Here is a 23903-nt window from a genome sequence, read left to right as displayed (position 1 = left end):
TTAAATAGAAAATATAACTAATGCATATATGCTATTTTAAATACTGTAGTCTATGCCTGAGACGTGACGTGTGTTAGTCTGTGAAAATATCTTGTCAGGCATTTCTGATTGTTTGGCAATGCAGATTGCAGACGAATTTAAGTTTTTCCTTTTATCTCCGGGTTTGTCCGCGCCGCGCCGTATTTGGCCACTGGCTCAGTAAGGGCTCACGTGTGTATTAAACGTGCTTCTCCGCCGCCCGAATCAACACATCATGAGAGATTTGTAAGCTTTCTGTTATAAAGTCTGCTTTATTTTGTTAATAAGGAGACAGACACGGAGAACGAAATGAAACGGAGAACATTTATTATATGCGGTGCTCTTTCAAAAATGAACCGGATAACTGCACATGGCAGTTTAAAGCAAAGCACCGTCTTTGTGAAATGTTGTTAAATTAAGCTAACGTTAGTAACTTTGCACAGTCAACAATAAGGTATCGAGCCGCTTACGTTATTTGTAAAATAATGTTAAATACAGATATTCAATCTTGTTCAATCCGTCTGTTGTTTTTAACCATCATCAGGAAGAGTTTTCTCCGCAGCACCGGCATTATTGTATCTAGTCAGAAGAACGGGCTTTCACCGAAGCAGGTAGGATAAATACGGTTTTCTTTATTCACAAATACATGTCAAACTAAACTGAGAAGATATTTATATGGCGACTGAGCAGTCGGTTATGTAGATGTGTTTTTTCGTTTGCTCCGGGCTCTTGGTGTTTTGAGTCTGTTTAAAAGATGATAGCCTACTTTGTCAAGTCCTCAAACTTTAAACTTCGCAAGTCCTCAAACTTCGCTTAGATTTGGGGTTAGTGTATAATATTTGGTATAATATAATGTATGTAAGATCAAACAGTAATGAATTAATACCAACGACCATTGCGATTTGACTAGACTTCGCTCCGCATGAAGTTTTAACGCATTTTTTTCTGTAGGATATTTTTTAAGAAGAATTTAAAATATATATATATATTTTTTTACAATGTTTTCAACTTAAAAATACATACATATATATATATATATACAGAATATAAGTTTAGCTTGTTGTGGATATTTCCTAATTATAAGCCTTCTGTGAAATTATGACAAAATGAAAAATACAAAACACGCATGTCTTAATTAACATAATTTAAATAAACGAATATTCGTTCTTTAAGAGCTCAAATATTCGAAAAATTAAATATTAAAGCAACACTAAAGAACTCTGGCTCTTTGCTCCCCCTACAGGTTAGAAGCGTAATTGTTCATTACCACTGTCGTAAATACTGCAGCATAGCTGGCTCTGATTGGATTGTAGGTCTGCCGTAAAGCAAGTTTTTGTAGTTTTCACTCGAACTACAGGACCACTAACCGACAGTTGGAGACTTCTTTAGTGCGGTTTTGGCCAAAAGAGGGCTGCAAAGCGAATGTGAAAGTGCCATTCACCCTGTTTTGTGTGGATGAACCACTGAAACTTTTTTGGAAACGTTATTTTAAGGTAAAAAAAACTCTTTGGTGTTGCTTTAAAAGTAATAGTAAATTACTGGTAAGAGTAAGTTACTGGAAAATGCCCATCCCTAATCTTGACATTGCTAGAATCTTGTCTTTTTACATGTTGTACATTTATCTTAAAATAATTAATTTTGTACAAGAAAACAGCCCATATTAATCATTTATTAGTAGCCTATTGTAGTGTCTCGGGAGATCGTGCTCATTGTTACATTGAGGCTATACTGCACTGAAGCAGCAGATTAGGATATAAACCCAGAATTCAGCGAATGTCAAGAACAAGAAAACGGGAACAACACTCCGACCGAAACGCGGGTTTACATACACAGACCATGTTTAAATTTCGATGTGTCTGGCCCTGTTCACTTTGTCTACTTTTAATAAGCTGCGGATTGAAGTGCTGGCTGCTCCCCGCGGTGCTGAAGACCCGCTCTCTGACGGAGTACTGGTGGCACATATGCACAGATATTTACGTGCAAAATATGGAAAGCGCGGAGGAGTCGTTGGGTTAGTAAAATAACGAAATTATAGCTTTTAAATAGAAAAAAATATTTATGTAAAGAGATTAAAAAGTGCTTAAAAGTGCACAACTCTTCTTCAGTGGATTAAAGCTACTTTTTCCCCTTATGTGCAACCTATAGGAAAGAGACATTAGTTGGGATAGTAAAATAACAAAATTATAGATTTTAAGTACAGAATAGTATTTATGTAAAATATATATTAAAATAAAAAGTGCACAACTCTTCTTAAGTGGAAGTAATAAAGTAAAATAACGAATAATAATTATATAATAACGAATAATAACGAAAAATTAAAATACCCCCCCACCTAACGATATCATCGTCCATCGCGATGGTTTACGTAACCATCGTCAACTGCCAATTTATGGGGACATCGCCCAACCCTAGTTGGTAACGTTTTAAATATTTATTTTTTTTACAAAATTGCATTGATTGACGACGGCACAGGCAAAAGCGCAACATTTGTTAAAAAACAACATTATTTTGAGTATTTGGTATAATACAATGTGTTCGTGTTGCGAGGCACACACGTCAGTGACGTTTACATTCGACTACAGTGGGGTTAAAAAAATTGCCACTGGGTTGGGTCTTTCTCTTAAAAAAAAATATTTATGCACATAGGTGTCGAGTAAAGAGACTCGAGTCATTTCGGGTCGGGTACATTTCTTTGTACCCGAGAAGACATCTAGTTGCATCCCTACTGCTGACATTGACAACCGTAAGTATTCAGTTCATGTTTCTATTGTTCCTGTTGATCAGCTGATCAATATATGCTAAAGTAGGACTCAAATTGTCATCTGGTGTGATTTTTGTTTTATCCGCCTTGACACCATACCTCCTCTAAAGAGATGGCAGCATCCATGCTGAGGTTGGGCAACAGGATGTTGAGTTTTTCTGTCTCACTGCTTTGACCTTTCAGCAGACCGACACACATGTCGTAACACTCGAGCGCCTCCTCCATGTCACCCTACAACACCACATTAACGTTCATATGTTTACACCAGAGCACAAAAAATTATAACAAAGATTGATTTACAGATAAACTGAGGCAATGTTTGCTAATAAAATATCTAATATCGCAGATTAATATGCAGAGAAAATTAAAAATAAGTTATCTTTAAGCATTTATTCAGAAGAAGTGGACAAATGCCATACGGGATGCAAAAAGCAATGGTGGCTTGAGTTACTATATAAGTTTGGGGTGTGACTATCTGTGACTATAACCTATGTAAAAAATGTGTTAATTAAAAATAATTTTAGAGTCACTAATAATGCATAAAAAGCACACTTCAATTTTAAGTTTAAACCCTAGTTTCTTTTCATTCATGCAATAGTGAAATTGTGAAGAACACTATAAATGAAATATCCAACAGATGGCTTTCTTTTACCTGAAAGGCGAGATGTCTCGCTTTGAGCCAGTGAACTCTGACCGCAAAAGAGATCCAATCGTTTTCAAACAGATCTCTCTGAGAGGAAGCCATGGTCAGGAGGAATATGTCCGATTGAAAGCGGTCCTCCGAACTATCCGCATCCCCGCAGTCCCTTCCTGACCCAGACGCTATCTTTCTTTGAGATACTAAAGAGAAAGTAAACACATTTGTTTGGGGTTACGTTTTGTCATTTGTAAAGGGCTCATTATAGTCGTGCGTAGGTCCTACGGCGTAGCCGCGATGGCGTAGGTTCCGCGGCGGTTTTCATTTATACTTTTACGTCGTCCTCCGCGTCGACGTGCAAACACACACGCAAACCGCTGGTAGGCAGTATCCACGCGTGTAACCACAGTAGCAGCGCGACCATCAAAGAAGAAGAAGCTTGGCAAGTTAACACACAATGAAGAAGAAACAGCAACTTGTTGTGTATGATTTGAGAAGACCAGCAATGATGCAAGTAAATAAACAGTGACTTTTGTTGCAGTTTGAGTTAAATCACTCCTCAGCTTGGCCCATCTTTGTTTTCACTGTCGCAAATGGAAATACCTATGACGCAGGATTTTTACCTGACGGGAGGTGTTCTGGTGGACCAATCACAGCGCTTGCGGTCCACGTAGAACTGACGCGCTGTTAAAATTTTTGCGAGGTAGCTACGGCGTAGAACTTACGCACGACTATAAATCAGGCTTAACACATGAGGGCCTGGCATCAAGCCAAAGATGAGGATGTTTGATTGATTGTAAATGGATGTTTACACCAGATATTAAGATGCGTTTTGGTCGATCGGATCACAAGTGGACAATGCTACAAACAGGTGTAAAACTTTTGAGCTTGCCCACTTTCGACCACATTCAGAGGTAGTCGAAAATGTTTTCCATCGGATTGCTTTTGGGGTGTATGTGGTCAAATGTGTTCGAGCAGCCACAGAAGACCACCTACTCTCTGCCTATTTATCCAATGTGATGTACGAGCACAATGTTTTTCCACTGGACATGACTTCCAGGGCAAACCCACGGTGGTCAGCACGACCTTTAGGCTTTCAATGCTAAAACTGAAGTGGCTGCTCTCTGCCCCTTTCATTTGTTTCATTTTGCAAACATTTGTGCGAGTTTATTTCATTAATTGTCCACCTGTGATCCGATTGACCAAAACGCATCTTAATACAAGGTATAAACAGCCCCAAAGTTTATTACTGTTCTTGCTCTTCATCAAGGTCTTCTGCTCCAACTGCAGTTCCAGACAGCACAGACTCATCAGCATCATTTCCTGTTACACAAACACACATTATTTTAGACAATATAACACAGGGAATATCCCAGAAAACACACAAAATTACCATTGTCACTTACTCAAAGGTGTATTACATAAAAACTAGTACCTTTATGTGCTGGTTGCTGGAGTCTCTGAAAAGTGGGTTGGGCAGCCCAGCGCTGTGTTTCCTCCAGCAGTTGAATATATCCAGCACCACTCCACTGAGACCTGCAGGCCACTTCTCCAGAAACGTCTGTCCCACTGCCTTCAGATAGCGGATCATCAACTCCAGGATGCCACCGTTCTGCATGTTTGCCAACAAGAACGAATGCACTTCCTTACGCTCTGTGGAACAAAAACAACCATGGAAGAAAAACATAAAAAGGGGAATTAATCAATGATAAATTTGACAAAATTAAAAGAACAAAAACACGTTTTTTCTGTACCCGACTCCATAGAGATTAAATACTCGGCGTCGGAGCCATTGCCACGGTTCAACTGGGAATCAGGTTTGACATCACACTGAGTGTCCATGTTACTGAGACTCTCCTCATCTTCATCATCTTCAAACTTTCTTAGCCTGAAAATAACAAAGTTAGTCAATGTGACATCCGACTCCTGAAAATATATTTATAATTTTTACTCTTTCCCCACCATTGATGAGTTATCACGTCAATTGAGAGAAAATGTTTCCCTGCCAATGGTGAGTTTTTAAAGCAATTCAAATTTCCGCTATTATCCACTAGGTGGCGCTCTTACACAACTTATAAAACACTGAAGCATTTGATATACACTCACCTAAAGGATTATTAGGCACACCATATTAATACTGTGTTTGACCCCCTTTCGCTCTCAGAACTGCCTTAATTCTACGTGGCATTGAATCAACAAGGTGCTGAAAGCATTCTTTAGAAATGTTGGCCCATATTGATAGGATAGCATCTTGCAGTTGATGGAGATTTGTGGGATGCACATCCAGCACACGAAGCTTCCGTTCCACCACATCCCAAATATGCTCTATCGGGTTGAGATCTGGTGACTGTGGGGGCCATTTTAGTACTGTGAACTCATTGTCATGTTCAAGAAACCAATTTGAAATGATTTATGCTTGGTGACATGGTGCATTATACTGCTGGAAGTAGCCATCAGAGGATGGGTACATGGTGGTCATAAAGGGATGGACATGGTCAGAAACAATGCTCAGGTAGGCCGTGGCATTTAAACGATGCCCAATTGGCACTAAGGGGCCTAAAGTGTGCCAAGAAAACGTCCTCTACACCATTACACCACCACCAGCCTGCACAGTGGTAACAAGGCATGATGGATCCATGTTCTCATTCTGTTTACGCCAAATTCTGACTCTACAATCTGAATGTCTCAACAGAAATCGAGACTCATCAGACCAGGTAACATTTTTCCAGTCTTCAACTGTTCAATGTTGGTGAGCTCGTGCAAATTGTAGCATCTTTTTCCTATTTGTAGTGGAGATGTATGGTACCCGGTGGAGTCTTCGGTTGTAGCCCATCCGCCTCAAGGTTGTGCGTGTTGTGGCTTCACAAATGCTTTTCTGCATACCTCGGTTGTATAGTGGTTATTTCAGTCAAAGATGCTCTTCTATCAGCTTGAATCAGTCGGCTCATTCTCCTCTGACGTCTAGCATCAACAAGGCATTTTCGCTCACAGGACTACAGCTTACTGGATGTTTTTTCCCTTTTCACACCATTCTTTGTAATCCCTGGAAATGGTTGTGTGTGAAAATCACAGTAACTGAGCAGACTGTGAAATACTCAGACTGGCCAACAACCATGCCAAGCTCAAAATTGCTTAAATCACCTTTCTTTCCCATTCTGACATTCAGTTTCGAGTTCAGGAGATTGTCTTGACCAGGACCACACCCCTAAATGCATTGAAGCAACTGCCATGTGATTGGTTGATTAGATAATTACATTAATGAGTAATTAAACAGGTGTTCATAATAATCCTTTAGGTGAGTGTATTGTATGTTTATATATTTTAAGAAAAAAAAATTCTTGAAGGAATTAAACTTTTGTGAAAATCATAAAAAATGCTGGCGCTGGTTGGCAACTTAAAAAAAAATGCTGGCTGGGAGAGAATTTATATGAATTATGTGAAGCAGGACTTTAGGGCTGCAAAACGATTATTTTCATAATCAATTAATCGCCCGATACATTTTTTTTATTAATCAACTAATTGGATAAAAACATAAATATTTACTTCAGTTATTATTATAGCTAAATAGGGCACTAAATTAGGTGCTGAAGGAGAATGTTACATCACAGAACAACTAATCGATAATGAAATTCCTTGACAATTAACATCATTATCAATTTTATCGATTATCTTATCTTAGCTTATTGTTGGACCGTAAGCTCTGAAAAGTTGAAGTTTTAAAAAGACCTGGATGGGAGGAATTTCAGGAGAACTTCTTGGAAGTCAATCTTCTCTTCTTTCTTGCATTTGGTGTTACGGACACGTGCCGAACGTCTCTTTGCCGTCTCTACATTGTCCTCCACCACGCGTTTTCTCTTTGTGCCTTTTTTCACTTTGTCACTCAAGGCAGCATCCAGAGCTATAGGACGAACAATATATTAGAAACACCATAAAGGGTTTAGAAAAAAATATCAGCAGCAACTTCATATCCAAACTTGCGCTAACTGCAGCTCTGACAAACTGACCTGCGGAGGTAACCGTGGTAACCACAGCATCCTCACATCCATTGGTAGCAGAGACAGTGACTGTAGTTGTGGTGGTCACCTCGATTACATTCTGGCTATGTGGTACCCCTCCAGAAGTGCTGAGCTGGTCCTGCGGCTGAATGGGGAACTCCATGGAAGGGGGCAAACTGGCGGCTGGGCTGCTGGGACCAGGAGGAGGGGCAGAGGGGGCTTGAGGCAGTGCAACTGGAACCGGGGGCAGAGGAGGGTCTGAAGAAACGACGAATGTGGCTGTTGGCGTGGCGACGGGCACCTGGAGGAGGCAGTCCGGGTCACGGTACATCGTCAGGTCGATTCTGCGTCCGAAGTCAGGCCGTGGGACCAGACAAGCGTTTTGGTGTTTGTACATGGCTAGGAAACTTTCACCCACACTCTTCCACCTATCACATGAGAGAGAAAACTTTGATCAACTCAAAAGACCAAATAATGAAAAAGAATAAAGCAGAATAGATGTAAACTCCGTCAATAAATCTTACAAAGAAGATGCTAAAATATAAAATAGTTCTGATTTATTTTGGATTTTTTTAGTATAAACATAATTCCCAAACCTACATGTGTGTTAATTCATAGTTTAGATCAGTGTATCACAATCTGAGTAAATTATGATCCTTAACTTTTGAATGATAGTGATGGACTCACGTGAAGAATTTGATTGGCTGAACCAGTTGCAGATCAGCTACTGGGTGGCGTGTTAGTTTAGCCTGTCTCTGTCTCCTCATCTCCAGCGCCTCCTCTACAATACTGTGAGCCTCGTCTTCATCCACATCACCATACTGCACTGACACATCACTGCAATCCACACACACACACACACACATATATATAACAGTTAACAACCCATGCACTTACAACACTGCTAACCGGCATGGAAAAGATGGAGGTCCATACAGTTTGGAGAACATCTTCATAGAGTCTCGTCTGAGACAGGGCTGTTCCTCAAAGATTTTCTCCTTTAGCACACGACCCTTACTGTAACCCGTGTCTTTCTCCAAAGCCTTGCAGATGTAGTACAGACAACCTACAGAAGCAGCATACAGAAAAGAGAATAATGCTAAAAAGAACATAAGGCCAATCAGAGGCCCCATTGACTTCCATAGTAGGAAAAAAATAACACTAGGAAAGTCAATGGGGCCTCTGATCAGTTTGGTTACAAACTTCCTCAAATTATCTTCCTTTGTGTTCATCAGAAAAAAAGAAAAACATGAGAGTGAGTAAATGATAACAGAATTTTCATTTTTGAGTAAACTATCCCTTTAAAGGGGATTTTAGCGGCATCTGGTGGTGAAATTGCTAACTGCAATTCCCTCAGTTTAAGGTCATAAAAATAACAGATCATTATGTAAGGTTATTATAAACCATTGACAATATAGTCATGTATATTATATTGGATTTCTTTTCCTCCTAATTTTTTTTGCATCTTTAACTGCAGTAATAAGCCATGTGACCAGTAGACTACGTGAGTATAAATGTAATTGGCTGTTTTTTCCAACTCACAGCTGTAGTCACTGAGTGCATAGAGGACTGTGATCAGGCTGTCCAGACAGGGCCAGTGGTCAGGGTTACAGCGTAAGCCCACCTCGAAAGCATGGCGAGCCAAAGGCATACTTGCCTTTTTCAAAGCCAACCTGCCCATTTTATACCACATATTCACATCTGTAGAGTCCAGCACGACAGCCTGTAAAATAAATACGAATTCACCAAGCAGCTACAATCACTTAAAAGTAATAGAGTGCTGCAGGGATGACGAGGTTTCCTCGCAAAAAAAAAAAAACATATATTTTTCCGATAGACTTTTGGATTATCACCAAAAATAAACAAAAGTTGCACATTTTGTCCAACAAGTTAGTCTTGAGATCAAAATTCATAAAATTTGCATTTCCAGTAAATATACTAGAATTTGTATTCATCTGTGAAGGTAAAATTTAATGGGCTTTCTGGAGAGAGAACCAGTTTAGAAAAACACATCATCCTTGCAGCTCTCTATAATGTATTTCTGCTTAAAAAGACTAAATATATTATTCATCTCTGCAGTATAGACATGTAAGATGAGGTAAACTATACATTAGGCTAGTTAGGGTTTGATCAAATCTATAATCCTAAGAATAAGCAGGGCAGTTATCAGGAGCAATCAGCAAAGGCTCTCTATGGTTACTTTACTCGTTGGGCCTGAGTATCATGTATTTAAGCAATGGCCTTAAAGTGCCCATATTATGAAAAACTCACTTTTTCTGGGTTTTGGGGTGTTCATTTGTGTCTTTGATGCTCCCACACGCATACAAACTTGGAAAAAAATCCATCCATGCAGTTTTGAGTGAGATACAGGTTTCTGAATGTCCTCTGCCTTGAGTCTCAGATTACACGGTTTCAAACTCAGCTCCGAAGTGACGTAACTAGCCGTTTCGTCACATTCAGTTTGAATTTTCCCGCCCTCCACCCCACTCGCAGGTCTCCACCCACCAGGGAGCTAGAGAGCAGTCACTTCGCTTATTCCCTCTGTGCTGTCATCATTTCTCACGGAAATAACAGCGCTATTTGGATATTATGAATTATACTCCCGCCTACTTTTAAAAACAAAGTTTGAACGCGTGGTTATTGGAACCCGGAGTAATCGTATATACAAGATTGTGTTACGACGCAAATAGTCATCAGATTGTAGGCGATAAGACATTCATGTGAAATCTGATGTAAACAACAGACTATGTATCTATATTTCACGGATTATACGCATTTGTGGACAAAAATGGTCATTGGATGTATTTTATTGGACTTTCATGGATTATTCACACATCTGAAACAGACTGGATTCGATTCGCGATCGTTGTATCAACACAAAAGGTAACAAGTCACGTTATATTTTGCATGTTGTCATCTTCTGTCACAAAATACTACATTTATGATGCTAGAGCATCTGTATCTCAAAACAGAGATCATACATTGATGCTAATCCCGTAAATTATACCTTTTAAATGTATAGTGATGTTAAAATTGTTTGTAGACAGCTATATAGATTTTTTTGGAGGCTAGATAGTTTGCAGCGTGGTTTCGAAAGTTAAACAAAATATTTAACGGCTTTATTTTACAATTCTACAAGAACTAAGTAATAGTGCTTTGCCAAACTAACCGAGACCAGGCCTTACCGCCCCGGCTTTTCTGACGAGGCTAACCCCCGAGCCTCTATAACTTTACGGTCCGGACCTCCCGCTAGCTTCTAGCAATTAGCACGCGGTCCCCAAGCAGTATACATCCCCCGCCGGGTCTTAATTTCTGTAATTTTCCAAAGTAATGCGTTTGAAAATGTTTTATAACAGGAATATGTTAGTATTGTCCAGGGAAAACGAGTGTATTGTTGAAACTCCTACATCACAATTGACTCTGGAATCATTGTGTGTCATGAGTTTCTTCTCCTGTAGTGTACTTATTAGTGATACTTTTCTGCATGATTTGTCTGTTGGCAACATAAACCGTTAATAATAATAATATATCAAATAATAACACAGTATGGTCTGTACTGCTCACAATATCACTATGCACGCGCACATGACGTTAGTAGTGGGGCGTGATCAAAGGAGCAGCAGCTCATAAATATGTAATGACCAACTCAAAACGGCACAATCTGAAATGCCCTGAAACAGAGGCTACTAGAGATGGGTAACAATCTTTTCCTACAAGCTATTTCGAGCAAACAACTTTTGAAACATGCTTTATGGAACTCATACACCTATTTAACTTGTGTAAAAGCAGTCATAAGATTGGGCACTTTAAGCATGAGAAAAATTTGATTGATGTTTAACGTTTAATTGCTCAGTCCTGCAGACGTCTATATGACAGCATGCGTTTACCTGCACATAAAGGTCCATGGCAGTGTCAATATCATCTTTGAGTACAGCGAGGCTGGCCAAGTTTTTATAGGTGGAATATTTTAACATCAGTCCAGGATGCTTGAGTCCAACTTTCTCATCTTCAGATGGCACTGCCTGATGTTATCAAAGATAGAAATATAATGATAGCATCGATGATGTCATATACAACAGAGTTATTGCTGCTATATTTGATTTAAGCGCTACAGTGGACAACAGGAGTTTCTGTACACAAGTTTGTTCCTCAAAGACAGCACTTTGAAATACTAGTCCTATACACATGTGTGACCCTGTCATCAATTTTTTGAAATTGAGATGTTTAGGTCATCTGAAAGCTGAATTGAGCTTTCCAATGACGTATGGTTTTAAGATAAGACAACATTTGGCTGAGATACAACAATTTGAAAACCGCATTTAAAGATGTCCAAATGAGCTCCCTAGCAACCCTATTACTAACACTAAATACATTTTTGATATATTTATGATAAGACATTTACAATTATCTTCATGAAACATGATCTGTACATAATATCCTAATGATTTTTGCTATAAAAATATATCATTTAGACCCAAACAATGTATTTATGGCTGTTGCTACAAATATACATGTGCATATATCTGCTTTCGTGGTCTAGGATTGCATATTTCCTACATGTAGATAAACCTGATGATAATTCCTCATGACAATAAGAAAGCATGACAACTCAATTCTTTATGAAGTGTTTATATGACTATATGTGACCTGTGCTGGCAAAATGAGCAAATTTTCAAAAAGGAGTTATTTTAATTTTGAAAAACACCTATTTTAATTACATTTTGAGTTAAAAGATTTCTGAAGGTTCACAACAAAATGTACATGCAACAACATGCATTTCTTAAAATAAATAGGAAAAAATTGATCTGGCAAACACAAAGTCAAAAGCAATACTATAAGTGAAAACATGTGTTCAACTTTTTTAAATTTTTTTGTTGTTTGATTGACATTGAGACAGACCGCTTTAAGTTCTACTGTAATGCTAATATATTTTATTTTTCCCCAACAGTTAATCGACCATTTACTTAAGACATAACAGATTATATCTGCATGAATTCTTGTCAAAATAGATATTTAGATATCAAAATAGATATTTTTTTTAGAGCTGCCTAATGATTAATCGCAACTAATCGTTTGCAGAATAAAAGTTTATAATAAAAGTGTAATAATTATGTATATAAATGCACACACATGCATGTATATACACTCACCTAAAGGATTATTAGGAATGCCTGTTCAATTTCTCATTAATGCAAATTTTGACCATGTCCTTCCTTTTATGACCACCATGTACCCATCCTCTGATGGCTACTTCCAGCAGGATAATGCACCATGTCACAAAGCTCGAATCATTTCAAATTGGTTTCTTGAACATGACAATGAGTTCACTTTAATAAAACTGACATTTATACTTTCGTTTCTCTGCAGCTCAAAATAAGATGGGTGTGCATTCCGACTCATTTTGCCAGCATGGGTAACATATTCAATAGATGTTTAGTATTTCATGTGATCACATAAATACTGAAATGTTTGATAGTACCTCTTTGAGCAGAGGGGTCTTGAGAAGCTCATGGTAGGCTTTGGCAGATTCATCAAACTTGTCATGTTTCTGCAGGTCAAGAGCTTTATGATAAAGGGCAAAAGCTTCTGCCTCCTGTCAGACAGAAAGAGAAAAACAATGTTCACAAATTTAATGCCAGCTGTAAAAACAAAACAAAATACTATTTACAACCACTGATATTTAATTCATCAATAATCAAAAAGCTTTTGTGTCCAACTGGAATTAAATAGTTATCTGAATTTAATTTATAAGCTCAGACCAGAAAAAGACAGATTACGATGTGTGTCACAGATCAGTGTAAGAAGAAATGCTTTTAGTTTTTTTAAGACACCTTGGATAAAAACACCTGCTAAATGGGTGTGATATAAATGTAAATGCAAAATGATCTGTTCACCTGAGCTTCCTTAGTTTGACTTGGTTTAGTGCTTGTGAAGGCTTCTTCATGCTCATCCGCAGCCTGAGACGCGGCATTGAGAGCGGCGATCCGGATCTATGGTGGACAGGAGGACAAACATTAACACAGGATATCAAATCCTTGTGAAATACACAAACTTTGGCCCGCAGTAAAAATTAAATGTAATCTAAAATGTAACTTTTTTATCTGTGCATCGCTAAAATGTAAACTGAAATTAAATGCAAGGAATTCACTTTTTTTTTATGCACATGCATACTTGAAGGTGTATAGCATGCATCACGAAACTCAAATTATAAATGAGGAGAATCAGGGCAACTTTTATATTAATATAACACAGCAACATTTAATTTCGGCCCACGGCCCTTAGTCAGATTGTATTTTAATCTTTTACGTGATCTTACTCAGTCTTTATTAAAGATATCAAGGTTATATTTTCACAGAATGTTTTTACATTGCGTAGACTGATTTTATGTAGAAAACAGTACATCAACAAACATTACTTTAGTTGAGTGTCCACAGACCGGGTCACAAATATATTTAAAAGTGCCGAAGAATGTACAACTATTTACCTAGGCATACATGTAGATGAATAATAAAAGCTTTATAACTGGTAATGACATATCATGAGCCTCAAACAAAATGTTTCCTCCTCCTTATGTAAACCTTGTGCACGCAAAAGACAGCTGAAAAACAGGCCAATCTCAACACAAACTGTGACGTTACAGTCGTGAGGTATGCTCCAACATTAAATAATACACTTTAAATTAATTACAATGTTGTTATAATGATAAAACTGCTGAGTTCGTGCAACTGTACTGCGTTTCCATGAGATAGAAACGGCTGAAAGGGCTGGTGTAGTGTTTCTTTTGAAAATGTAGGTATGACTCTATTTAGATAGATTCAGATATTCTATTTTGATAAAACATTGTGTTGCTTATGTAGTTTGTGTACCTTTACGAATTAGCATAGCGATATTTAGATATTCAAAATTACTACGTCTACACATCTGAAAACGTGCTCTAATTCTGATTTAAAACTGTTGTTTATGTTCGTTATTTTGGTTATGTTTTACCATGACGTTAACTGGGGGTGTAGCGGTTCTCGGTAAAGAATCGAATCGTCCCGTTATCCTCCCACGGTTCGGGACGCACGTGATTCAACCATGCATTTCTAATATAGTTTGGTGAAAGAACAACAAATAAAACCGCTAATGTATGGTTCTGAATAAGCTCTGCGTGTGTTTAGGTGAGAGTACCTGTCCAATCAACTTGAAGTATGCAAATCTGTTGCCAACCTCACGGTTCCTCCTCACGTGTTGATGTGTGCGTGTGTGTCGCGGACTGTTTAGTATGGCAAGCGAAGGATAAAACGTTAACTGAGACAGACTTACGTTTTGTAGGTCCATACTGAAATAAACACAAATTACCACTCAGACACATCCATTTCCAATCTCCAAGTAATTGTTTATTCCTCAAAATCTGTTTCTTCTCCTGATACAGGCTCAAACATATGAAGTCTGTTTGCTTTGAGAGCTTCCAACTACTGACAACAGCCAATCAGAGCAGGGCTCAAAATTATTATTTATGACCCTTTCAAATAAGGTAATAACCATTTGATTCTGTATGTTTTTGCACTTAATAAAGCCACAGACCTTCTATGTAGATATCAGAGAACAATTTACCTGATTATTTCAATGCATTCTTTGGCACCTTTAAATTCTGCAGCTGTGTATGTGGCACTAAAACCACTATGTAGCAGCTTTAGAGATGTGTACATATGTAGTAAGTAATACAATACAACTATATACAACATAATAAAACCATAAAAAGTAAAAAACTTACCATGTTTGTTATTTACTAAGGATCACTCGCTCTGAACATCAACATCTGTAATTTCAAAATCAAAATTTAGCACTTTATTATAGTCGTACAGCATGCATACATGAAAAGCACATGCAAAGAGATATGGGCAATCTAATAATGTAAAAGTCGGAATACTATTGTATTGTACAATAGTAGTATGCATACTATAAAACTCGAATTCATTTCTATACCCCATACTATGTTTATATAAGCATAACAGTTATTCTTCTAATCACATACGTACCAATAGTACATATAACTTACACTGAAAGATGTGCAACAAATAGTACCTATGGGTATATTGAACGATGGTTTATACTTTAGGGTAACGTATGGGCAAAGCAAACTTAGAAGTCACACCCATTTCTTACACATTTCATTCTGTACTAGATAGAAAATGGCAATTTGCACCAATAGATTTAGTATGATTATTTTGTACAGCAAGTGCATACTAGCATCCCTCAACTACTGTGTAACGTTCATTGAGCCCTAATAAATCGCATCAGGCTACAACACACTAACATTAGTTTGATAAAAACAAACACCTAGACACTTCTTCAAGGATTTGATAATGAATTGAAACATCAGCGTTGGTGCAGTAGCGTTGTTTGTCTGTTTATAAACGTCATTCAATAACAACGAGCTAACAGTGCTAGCTGCACAAACACTAAGTTACACAGCTGAGCGTATAGGGCCAATATACTTCCACATAATCCATAGTTTGTTAATGCTCGACGTGTAAATTCAAAATCTCGTGCAGTCTGTTTCATACGTGTGTGTGTGTGTTAAGTTTGTATTTGTGTGTTGTTTTGATGGAGAGCTCTTACCTGCCGCGCGCATTTTATTCTGCTCGGTGGAGGAGAGTTGCTCAAGTCAGTGTCGAGCGCTCTGATTGGACGAACCAACGCACGCGCGACCCACAAACCGAAAAGCGCCGGTCACGTGATACACATGTGTTTGTAGTTTTGTCAACAGGCTTCTTCGACTTCATGCGGCGCCGCTAGAACTGACAACCGGATGACGTCAAAGCACCGCGAGAGCGAGTCGAAATTACCCTTCTCCATATGATATGTCGAATCGAACTCGCGGTACTTTGACGTCATCCGCCTGCCGTTTCTTTCAGCGCTGAATGAAGTCGAATAAAATGTTCACATACGTAAGACCTTTAAAATGATTAAATCTTTGGCTGGTGAGCAAAAAAGTTAACGTCAAGGCCGGTTTGTAATGTAACATATAAATCCAATATAATCCAATTGCACATTGTAAACATAAAGCATTGATCCACCTAAGCTGTGGACACTTGTGAAATATTTATTTTTAAGTGAGAAAAAATGCTATAAACCAAAGTGTGTACTGTAAACCATCCATAGAAAATCCAACATCAGTTTGACAACAATTCATAAACAACACATTTGATTTATATTACATAAAAGTGTATGAATTCAATTATTACAAAAATAAAAACCTAAAGTTATTAAACAAGTAAAAGTAAAGTGTAGTCTTATTGAACAAATTCATCTTCATGGTCTATAGCAGTGATCCTAAAATTCATTTTAGCACTGTGCGTTTAGGATGTCTTCCACATTTCACAAATCTGATTCAAAGTGATCAGCTAAGATATGAGTTCAAGAGAGACTGCAATGTGTTCCATACAAATTCGGATTGCAGATATTTCCCACCTCAAAACAAGCCTCCAAACTTTTTAAGAGTTTAGTAACATTATTTCTGGGTTGAGGTGGGAAATATCTTAAAGGAACAGTATGTAAGAAATGTATATCAATTAATCATAAAATAGCCCTGATATGTCACTAGACATTAAGAAATCATTTTCATTTCAAACACTTATATCACTCACAACAGTGGTCCGGCCAGGATATTGTCATTTAAAAAGTGGAGTTGCAGCCCTCAACTGATGTTTATGTTGTCATGTTGTGTATTGGCCACCAGTTGTGTGATTGCAGTACCAGTTTTAGCCACAAGTTTTGTGATTGCAATACCAGTTTTGGCCACAATCCTACATACTGTTACTTTAAATCTGGAGTTGTCTGAAAGGTAGCAAAAGACCTGGCATCAAAAACGTGGAGCGGTAAAGGATGCTCCATAAAAGAATGCTGGACAAAGCAATAAACACACAGATAGCTGCAAGATGCCAGGTAATCCATTAACTTTCCAATAAATACATGAAGTCGAATCACATCATCAAAGATTTCTTTATCTTATATCTGGCTAAAACCCGAGCTGTCCAGCAGAACTCTTTTGGCTTCCTGAATCACTCCTGAACCCAAATGAGACAGACTAGATGCTCTCGAGCCGACGGCTGAAAACACTTTCCCCTCAGATCCATTTGATCTGTAGGATTTTAAGCCTTTGGATTGAGTGCTGGCACTGCTGAGTGAACTCCCTGAGCGAGAGACTGCGCTGGCTCTTTGCTCGGGAGCTTCAAACGCGAGTGGCTCCTGCAGTATGGGAGAGGCGCGGCTCACGCTGGCTGGAATTAAAGGCAATTCCTGTAGTGGTTGGCTCTGGGAAACGTCTACATTGTTAGCAGACGTACCTGATACAGGGACACTCATCATCTGTATGTATGGAGTTATTACAGCAACTATAATCAACCAACATAAATATAAAATACATTAAAAAAATCTACAACTGTATGTCTACTTACTGCTACATTCTCCTCATTTGCCTGGTCATCGTGGCCTATAGGCCTTCTCTCTGTTGAGGAAAGCTGAGGATTCCCAAATATTCCAAACTCTGATTGGTCAATCCCAGCCATAGATGCAAATTGGCCCAGCCTACAGTATAATCCAAGCCTCAGGCGACAATCCTCTAGCTCCACCTGTAGGTGAGAGAAACAAGTGCATTGTTTTATCTAAATAATTACACATGGGCTTGAAGTCTTGCACACTTATATTACAGTTATGTATGGGTCTTGTTGTCGTCTTGTGTAGTACCTTGGTCCTAGAGAATGTTTTTCTTTATTTTAACCATGTATAAGCTATACAGTATATATGGTAAAGCCCATCTGATGGTAAAGCACGTCTTCTTATAATCCACAAGTAACTACTATAGCACTTTAAAAGTGTAGTTAGTAGTGAACAAAGGTGGAAATTGTTTGCGGTTGTCATATGGTTTGATATTTTGTTGTCTATTTAATATCTTATCTAAATTTATTAGACCAATGTAAAGTTTGTACCAAAGCTGCCCTTAACCAAAGTCCCTTTAGGGAAGAAGTGCAACTAGGCGGCAATGTTTGCAACTGTAAGGGATCTCAGGTTTCGGAAGGAGAACACAACTGCAATCGTTCCCCGGTTTCGGACACAATATGTCTGAGAGCGTTGCTAGAGTATGAATATATTGTATTGCAATATGGAGCGTTTAAGTATTAACACTAAATCAAAACTAAACAACAGATTTGTAAATGAAAAGGTTTAATTACAGTACTGACTTAAAGTTACAGTTGAAATGGTTACACTATAAATGCATGAAATGGTAAATAATACAAACAATTGACTGTTTCCAATGTATGTGAGATATTACCTGATAAGATAGAGAACAGAGAAAGAAAGTTTAGAAGAAAGAGATTCACACTTGAGAACTGAAATCTAGGCCTAAAGGCCTGAACCCCAGAACTTAGGTGAAGAAAGAAAGGAAAGGGGAAAAGGCCAATGCAAGGCAAAAGCTAAAATGCAAAGGCCCAGAGCTCCTAAAAACATTGACCTTTATCCTCTATCTCTTGACCATGTGACTAAGCCTAACTTGATACATTCAAATTGACCAATCAGAAGATCACCTTTAACCCCCACTGTATTGGATAAACAGCTGTGACAATAGTCTTTGATCAGCACAGGGGGTTGTGCCAAGTTGTGACCAAGGAATAAGTTCCTTCAATTTTAATCTTACACAACACCTCCAGGCAGTTATTTCAGTCATGCAAGTCAAACGAGGCCCCACTTGCAATTTTGGACCCAAATAGTTCAGATTTCCAGTTAAAGTTATTTACTTTTATATCATTAATACTTTCATGTCCTTAATAAAAGGTTTTAAAGGGGACATATCATGAAAATCTGACTTTTTCCATGTTTAAGTTCTATAATTGAGTCCCCAGTGCTTCCATCAACCTACCGTTGGTTGGTTGGTGCTGCGTCTTATAGTCAGGTGCGCCTTGTAAGTCAGTATGAATTAATTTTGACATTGATGAGGCAAGAGACAAAATTACTGTCTACAGCTGCGATAGTCCGCCATATGCTGCTTCTGCATTTATGTAGTTCAATGGATTCAGTGATGTTGAATGACGGGTATGCGAACTTCACGCTAGTTGGCTTGTTCGGTTAATTTATTCAACCTTCCAGGTAAGTTCTGCTTGCTATGGTTTATAATTTAACTAACTGATAATATTACTTTAACGTGCAGACATCTATCTATTTAGCTTGCTGTTCTGTCTGCTATTGTTTACTTGAATAACTTGCCTTTCCAGATTAAATGTCTGTTCTTTGGCTGGATTTTGTGAAATAATTTTCTAAAAAAAACCAACTAAGTAATTTTGTCTCAAGGACGCATTTTTAAATGATGTGGCTTATATTACGGTGCGGCTTATAGTCGGGAAAGTACGGTAGAAAATGTGTAAAAGATCAACCCAGTAACTCAGTTTTGGTGAACCATTCTCTGCAAGCCTGTGAAAAAATAGGTCATTGAAATTTGGCACTCCTTGTGATGTCAGAAGGGGATAATACCACCCCTTAATCTGCACTTTCCAACCACAGCACTGCCATTTAGTGCAGAGATCAGCTCATTTGCATTTTAAAAGACACACCCAAATAAGGGCAAATTTTTGTTCACACCTACAAAGTGTCAATTTTAAGATGCTATAATAAATGATCTATATGAAATCATGGAGCGGTCTGAAATTGTCATCGTAGGTGCATGTCCACTGTGAGAGACATAATCTAAAAAAATCCTGAAATCACAATGTATGATTTAACTGTTTATTTGTATGATACAGCTGCAAATAAGAATTTAAACACCTGAGAAAATCAATGTTAATATTTGGTACAGTATCCTTTGTTTGCAATTACAGAGGTCAAACGTTTCCTCTAGTTTTTCACCAGGTTGCACACACTGCAGGAGGGATTTTGGCCCACTACTCCACACAGATCTTCTCTAGATCAGTCAGATTGAGCTCCCTCCAAAGATTCTCTATTGGGATTATATTTATTTTTAATTAAGAGGTTAAATCTCCAGTTTTTTAAGGGTATCTGCGTGCGTGGAATATGGAAAGGCCTGCTTTTTATCCAGACCTTGATGCTTTTTATGGTGCTGCGCAGACCGTTCCGGCTTATGACATCACAGTACCGCGAGAGCAATGGTGAAGGTGTACCATTTTGTAACATTTCGACATACTCTCGCGGTACTCTGATGTCATAGGCCGAAACGGTCTACGCAGCACTCCTTCATTCTTTACGGCAAAGTACTAGCAACATGAGAAGTGTTGAGGTGGTTCTCAGTAGAAAATAAAAAGGTAGGCTACGCTTGAAACCCTTAAATGTAACTGGTTTAGTTACTTACATCGTGTGTTGCACTTTCGCCACCGCTAACAATCTGAAACATCGCGCATACGTGTGCTCGCTCTGTAGTTTGTAGCTCGCGCTCCGGATACTGTAAACAACTCCACCTTCTTTGATTTGATTGGCTATCGCATCATTTTGATTTTGACAAGCACTTTAGACTGCTGATTGAGACAGACAGATAGAGATAGGCGTTGCACAGTATTTAAAGTTATATATTAGGCAATTATTCCAATAGTGATTGTTATTACACACCACTGGATCTTAGTGGTGGGCACGAGCCTGCGTGAGAAAATGGATTTGGTCGTAAGAGCGTGAGAAATAGGGCCAATTGCGCGTGCCCTGCCATGTAGGAGTATTTTTGTAAGGCCTGCGACTGAGGGTCATATTTCAATATAAAGGTATGTAAATTACTCCGTTTTTTATTAACATGACTCTGACAAACATGAAGAGACACATTTTGCGTTGGGCACCAACTCCTCGGGGGCCACCATTTTGTTTGCTCAGAAAATAAAAAAGTTTAGTTCCCGCACCAAAATTGCTTGGATTTATACCGACAGATTAGCTTTGTCACATTAAATTAAACTACACAGGTACAGATGCAGAAATGTAGGCTATACTATATAATTAAATATTAGTATATATTTAGTTTGTGTTGTTGTCAAATACAATTATAAATGATAACAACAGCATTTTTAATAAAGTTTTATTCTCACACGGTTTCCGAATAAAATTTTAGCTCGAATTGCATTCTGGGTAGTGCCGGCCATTTTAGGGGACGTGGTCGTAAGGACGTGGGCTGAATCCGAAACTGCATACTACCGTACTATATAGTAGGCAAAAAGGAGTAGGCGAACGAATAGTATGTCCGAAACCTAGCTCTGCGTTCCAGTTCGTTTTTTTATGAACTTCCCTCGCTAACTTCCCTCAGTCTCGTTCACTCGGATGTACGTCATTGCTTACGTTGTACGAGTGCCCACTACTACTAGAACACTTGAAGTGGGTTCAAATGGATCGCCCTAAGCACTTGATCACATGGAAAGTGGAGACCGCCCCCTCCATGTGCAAAGCGCGAGTTGCTGAAGTGACGTCACAATCGTGTTGCATTGTGGGATATGAAGCTGCATGAAGTGTACATATAAGTGTACATATGAAGCAGACGATTTTGACCGAGGGAGCGAGGGTCTGTCCATACAAACTTCCCTCGTCCACTTGACGAAGTGGAACGCATTTAATTTGTACCACCAAACTTGCTCGTATAACTACTCGTGTTGAATAGGAAAAACTTTGATGTGTTTGGTCACTTCTAACTTTATCTCTAAATGGTACCATTGAATGAATGGGGCTAAGCTAAATGCTATCGAAGCGTCGCAGCGTGCTCCAGCGCTTACGTGCACACACACAGATGATAGAGGGATGTATCAACAATTCTTATTTAAGGTAATAACATATTTTAATATTGAAAATGAGTAGACTATTCCTTTACACTTCATTTTAACAACACTGACACTTCATGCGATCTGCTCACTACATTAGAGAGTTTTCTTGGTTATTTCATGCAATTCAAACAATCAGCCATTAAAGGTCTCAAATTGTGTAGCAACCAACCTACTTAAAGTATATCACTATGTATGTCCACAGATCTGTTTTTTCTAAAACTGTACAATTCTACTTTCTCAAATCTCTCAAATTAGACTATGAACAGAATTTACAACTAATGACATTATTAATTCATTTTGGTTTGTTAAAATATGTTTTCTATTTCTTTATTTTATAGGCTACCTCAAAAATGAATTCCATATGGAACTTAGTGAAAGATCATCTCCCAGAAATGTGCAGATGAATGTAAGATGTCAAAAAGGCACCACAGTCATTGTTTGTGAAAATTACTGCTTTGCATTAAATGATATTTCACGGTAATGTAATATAGATTTTTTACCTTTTGAAAGTAACAAATATAATATGATTACAGTATGTAATAAAATAATTACAGTTATAAGCATTTGTCACTGTGTCTGTTATGTTTTACCTGTTATCAGTGCGTAAACAAATGGTCACTAATACTCTATTCAAAATAGGTAAGAAATTGTTTTGTTCAAACACAGCATAATTACAAAGTATGGTTTGCTGGGTTTTAATTGTTTTCTTATTAACACAAAAAACAACATGACTACCCTTTTTGCTTCCTCCACCAGCCTCGGAGCAGCTGTTCATGTATAACTCTGTGGCAGAGCATTGCGTTTGCAATGGAAAAGGTCATCGTGGGTTTGAACCCAGGGAACACAAATACTGATACAAATAATAAGCAGCTTGTAATGGATTTTAAGTTGCTTAAAAGCGTCTCCAAATGCATAAATATTATATATACACATGATGTAACCCCAGGTTGACCACCGTGAAACATGTATGCATTAGGTGGACGGCTTTATCCAAAGCATATACTTTTTATTAGTATGTGTGCTCCTTGGTTATTTAGCCCATAACCTCTTATTTCAGCCTTGTTTGTTTTATTTTTTATGTATATACACTGTAAAACCTAACAGTGTAAGTCACTAAACGAAATTAGTTTTTTTAAACGTATTATTTTTTAAAGTTAATTTCACTTAATAAAAACTGTGATATGAACTTAAAAACTGCAAATGATTAACCATAACTATAACCAAATATTTAAGCAACAGCAGGACACGGATATGAAGAGCTAACAGGTAAGCACTGCAAACTCTTTCAACCTTTTTAAAGCATCTTTAATCTTTAAAAACATGTTGTTTGTCGTGACTCTACATTTTAATACTCACTCGGTTACAGTAATTTGTGTAATGTTGGACATATAATGAAACAACGTGACATTGACACAGCTATTTGACCTCAGACTCATTTTTATCAGCAGATTAGTGTGCTTTGAGTACACCACAGTTCTGTAAGTGAGAAATTAAGTCATATTTATGTGTGTTTCTTTCTCAGTAAGGACTAACTTTAACTGACTGTCTGTCTGTCTGTTATCAACCAAACGGTCATTCAAGACCTTTTAAAGGTAACGCGGTGATTTTTGCCATTTCGCCCACCTCTCTCAACATTCATTTCACTTGCACTACACTCAAAATCACGTCCACGCTCTTCCCTTGCGTGTCATTTTGTAAGAGCAAAAGATGCG

The 23903-nt window shown here is 38.1% G+C and overlaps 2 protein-coding genes across 6 annotated transcripts in view; both read right to left on the bottom strand.

The window, feature by feature from the left end:
- cabin1 (calcineurin binding protein 1) overlaps positions 1 to 16108 on the bottom strand; it is a 121169-nt gene extending 105061 nt beyond the window's left edge. For 2 of the 5 annotated variants that reach the window (XM_073867549.1, XM_073867550.1), the window contains exons 1-15: positions 16016 to 16107; positions 15168 to 15212; positions 13306 to 13401; positions 12891 to 13004; positions 11299 to 11433; positions 8954 to 9134; positions 8348 to 8477; positions 8099 to 8248; positions 7421 to 7839; positions 7143 to 7314; positions 5171 to 5304; positions 4852 to 5069; positions 4667 to 4739; positions 3432 to 3619; positions 2879 to 3010 (exon numbers count right to left, since the gene is read on the bottom strand). In XM_073867549.1, the coding sequence (XP_073723650.1) occupies positions 2879 to 3010; positions 3432 to 3619; positions 4667 to 4739; positions 4852 to 5069; positions 5171 to 5304; positions 7143 to 7314; positions 7421 to 7839; positions 8099 to 8248; positions 8348 to 8477; positions 8954 to 9134; positions 11299 to 11433; positions 12891 to 13004; positions 13306 to 13401; positions 15168 to 15170 (2145 nt within the window). In that variant the 5' untranslated portion in view covers positions 15171 to 15212; positions 16016 to 16107. Of the gene's footprint in view, positions 1 to 2878; positions 3011 to 3431; positions 3620 to 4666; positions 4740 to 4851; positions 5070 to 5170; positions 5305 to 7142; positions 7315 to 7420; positions 7840 to 8098; positions 8249 to 8347; positions 8478 to 8953; positions 9135 to 11298; positions 11434 to 12890; positions 13005 to 13305; positions 13402 to 15167; positions 15213 to 16015 lie in introns of all 5 variants that reach the window. The other 3 variants (XM_073867551.1, XM_073867553.1, XM_073867552.1) reach the window with 2 other exon arrangements.
- Positions 16109 to 16524: 416 nt separating this feature from the next.
- LOC129413767 (uncharacterized) lies at positions 16525 to 20845 on the bottom strand. Its single transcript, XM_055167563.2, has 3 exons — positions 20754 to 20845; positions 17854 to 18027; positions 16525 to 17764 (listed from the first exon to the last, which is right to left on the bottom strand). The coding sequence occupies exons 1-3, from the start codon at positions 20793 to 20795 to the stop codon at positions 17405 to 17407; spliced, it is 576 nt and encodes a 191-aa protein (XP_055023538.2). The 5' UTR covers positions 20796 to 20845; the 3' UTR covers positions 16525 to 17404.
- Between the last annotated feature and the right edge of the window lie 3058 nt (positions 20846 to 23903).

This window comes from Misgurnus anguillicaudatus, chromosome 5, assembly GCF_027580225.2.
Source record: "Misgurnus anguillicaudatus chromosome 5, ASM2758022v2, whole genome shotgun sequence".
Classification (NCBI taxonomy): Eukaryota; Metazoa; Chordata; class Actinopteri; order Cypriniformes; family Cobitidae; genus Misgurnus; species Misgurnus anguillicaudatus.
The sequence above is the reverse complement of the archived record's forward strand: the minus strand, read 5'-3'. Positions and strand labels throughout refer to the sequence as shown.

Coding starts and splice junctions, on each gene's coding strand:
- LOC129413767 (XM_055167563.2), bottom strand. CDS start 20,795: ATGTTTCAGATTGTTAGCGGTGGCGAAAGTGCAACACACGAT. Junction 18,028..20,753: donor GCGAAAGTGCAACACACGAT/GTAAGTAACTAA, acceptor TCTCACCTACAG/GTGGAGCTAGAGGATTGTCG. Junction 17,765..17,853: donor CAAATGAGGAGAATGTAGCA/GTAAGTAGACAT, acceptor CCATACATACAG/ATGATGAGTGTCCCTGTATC.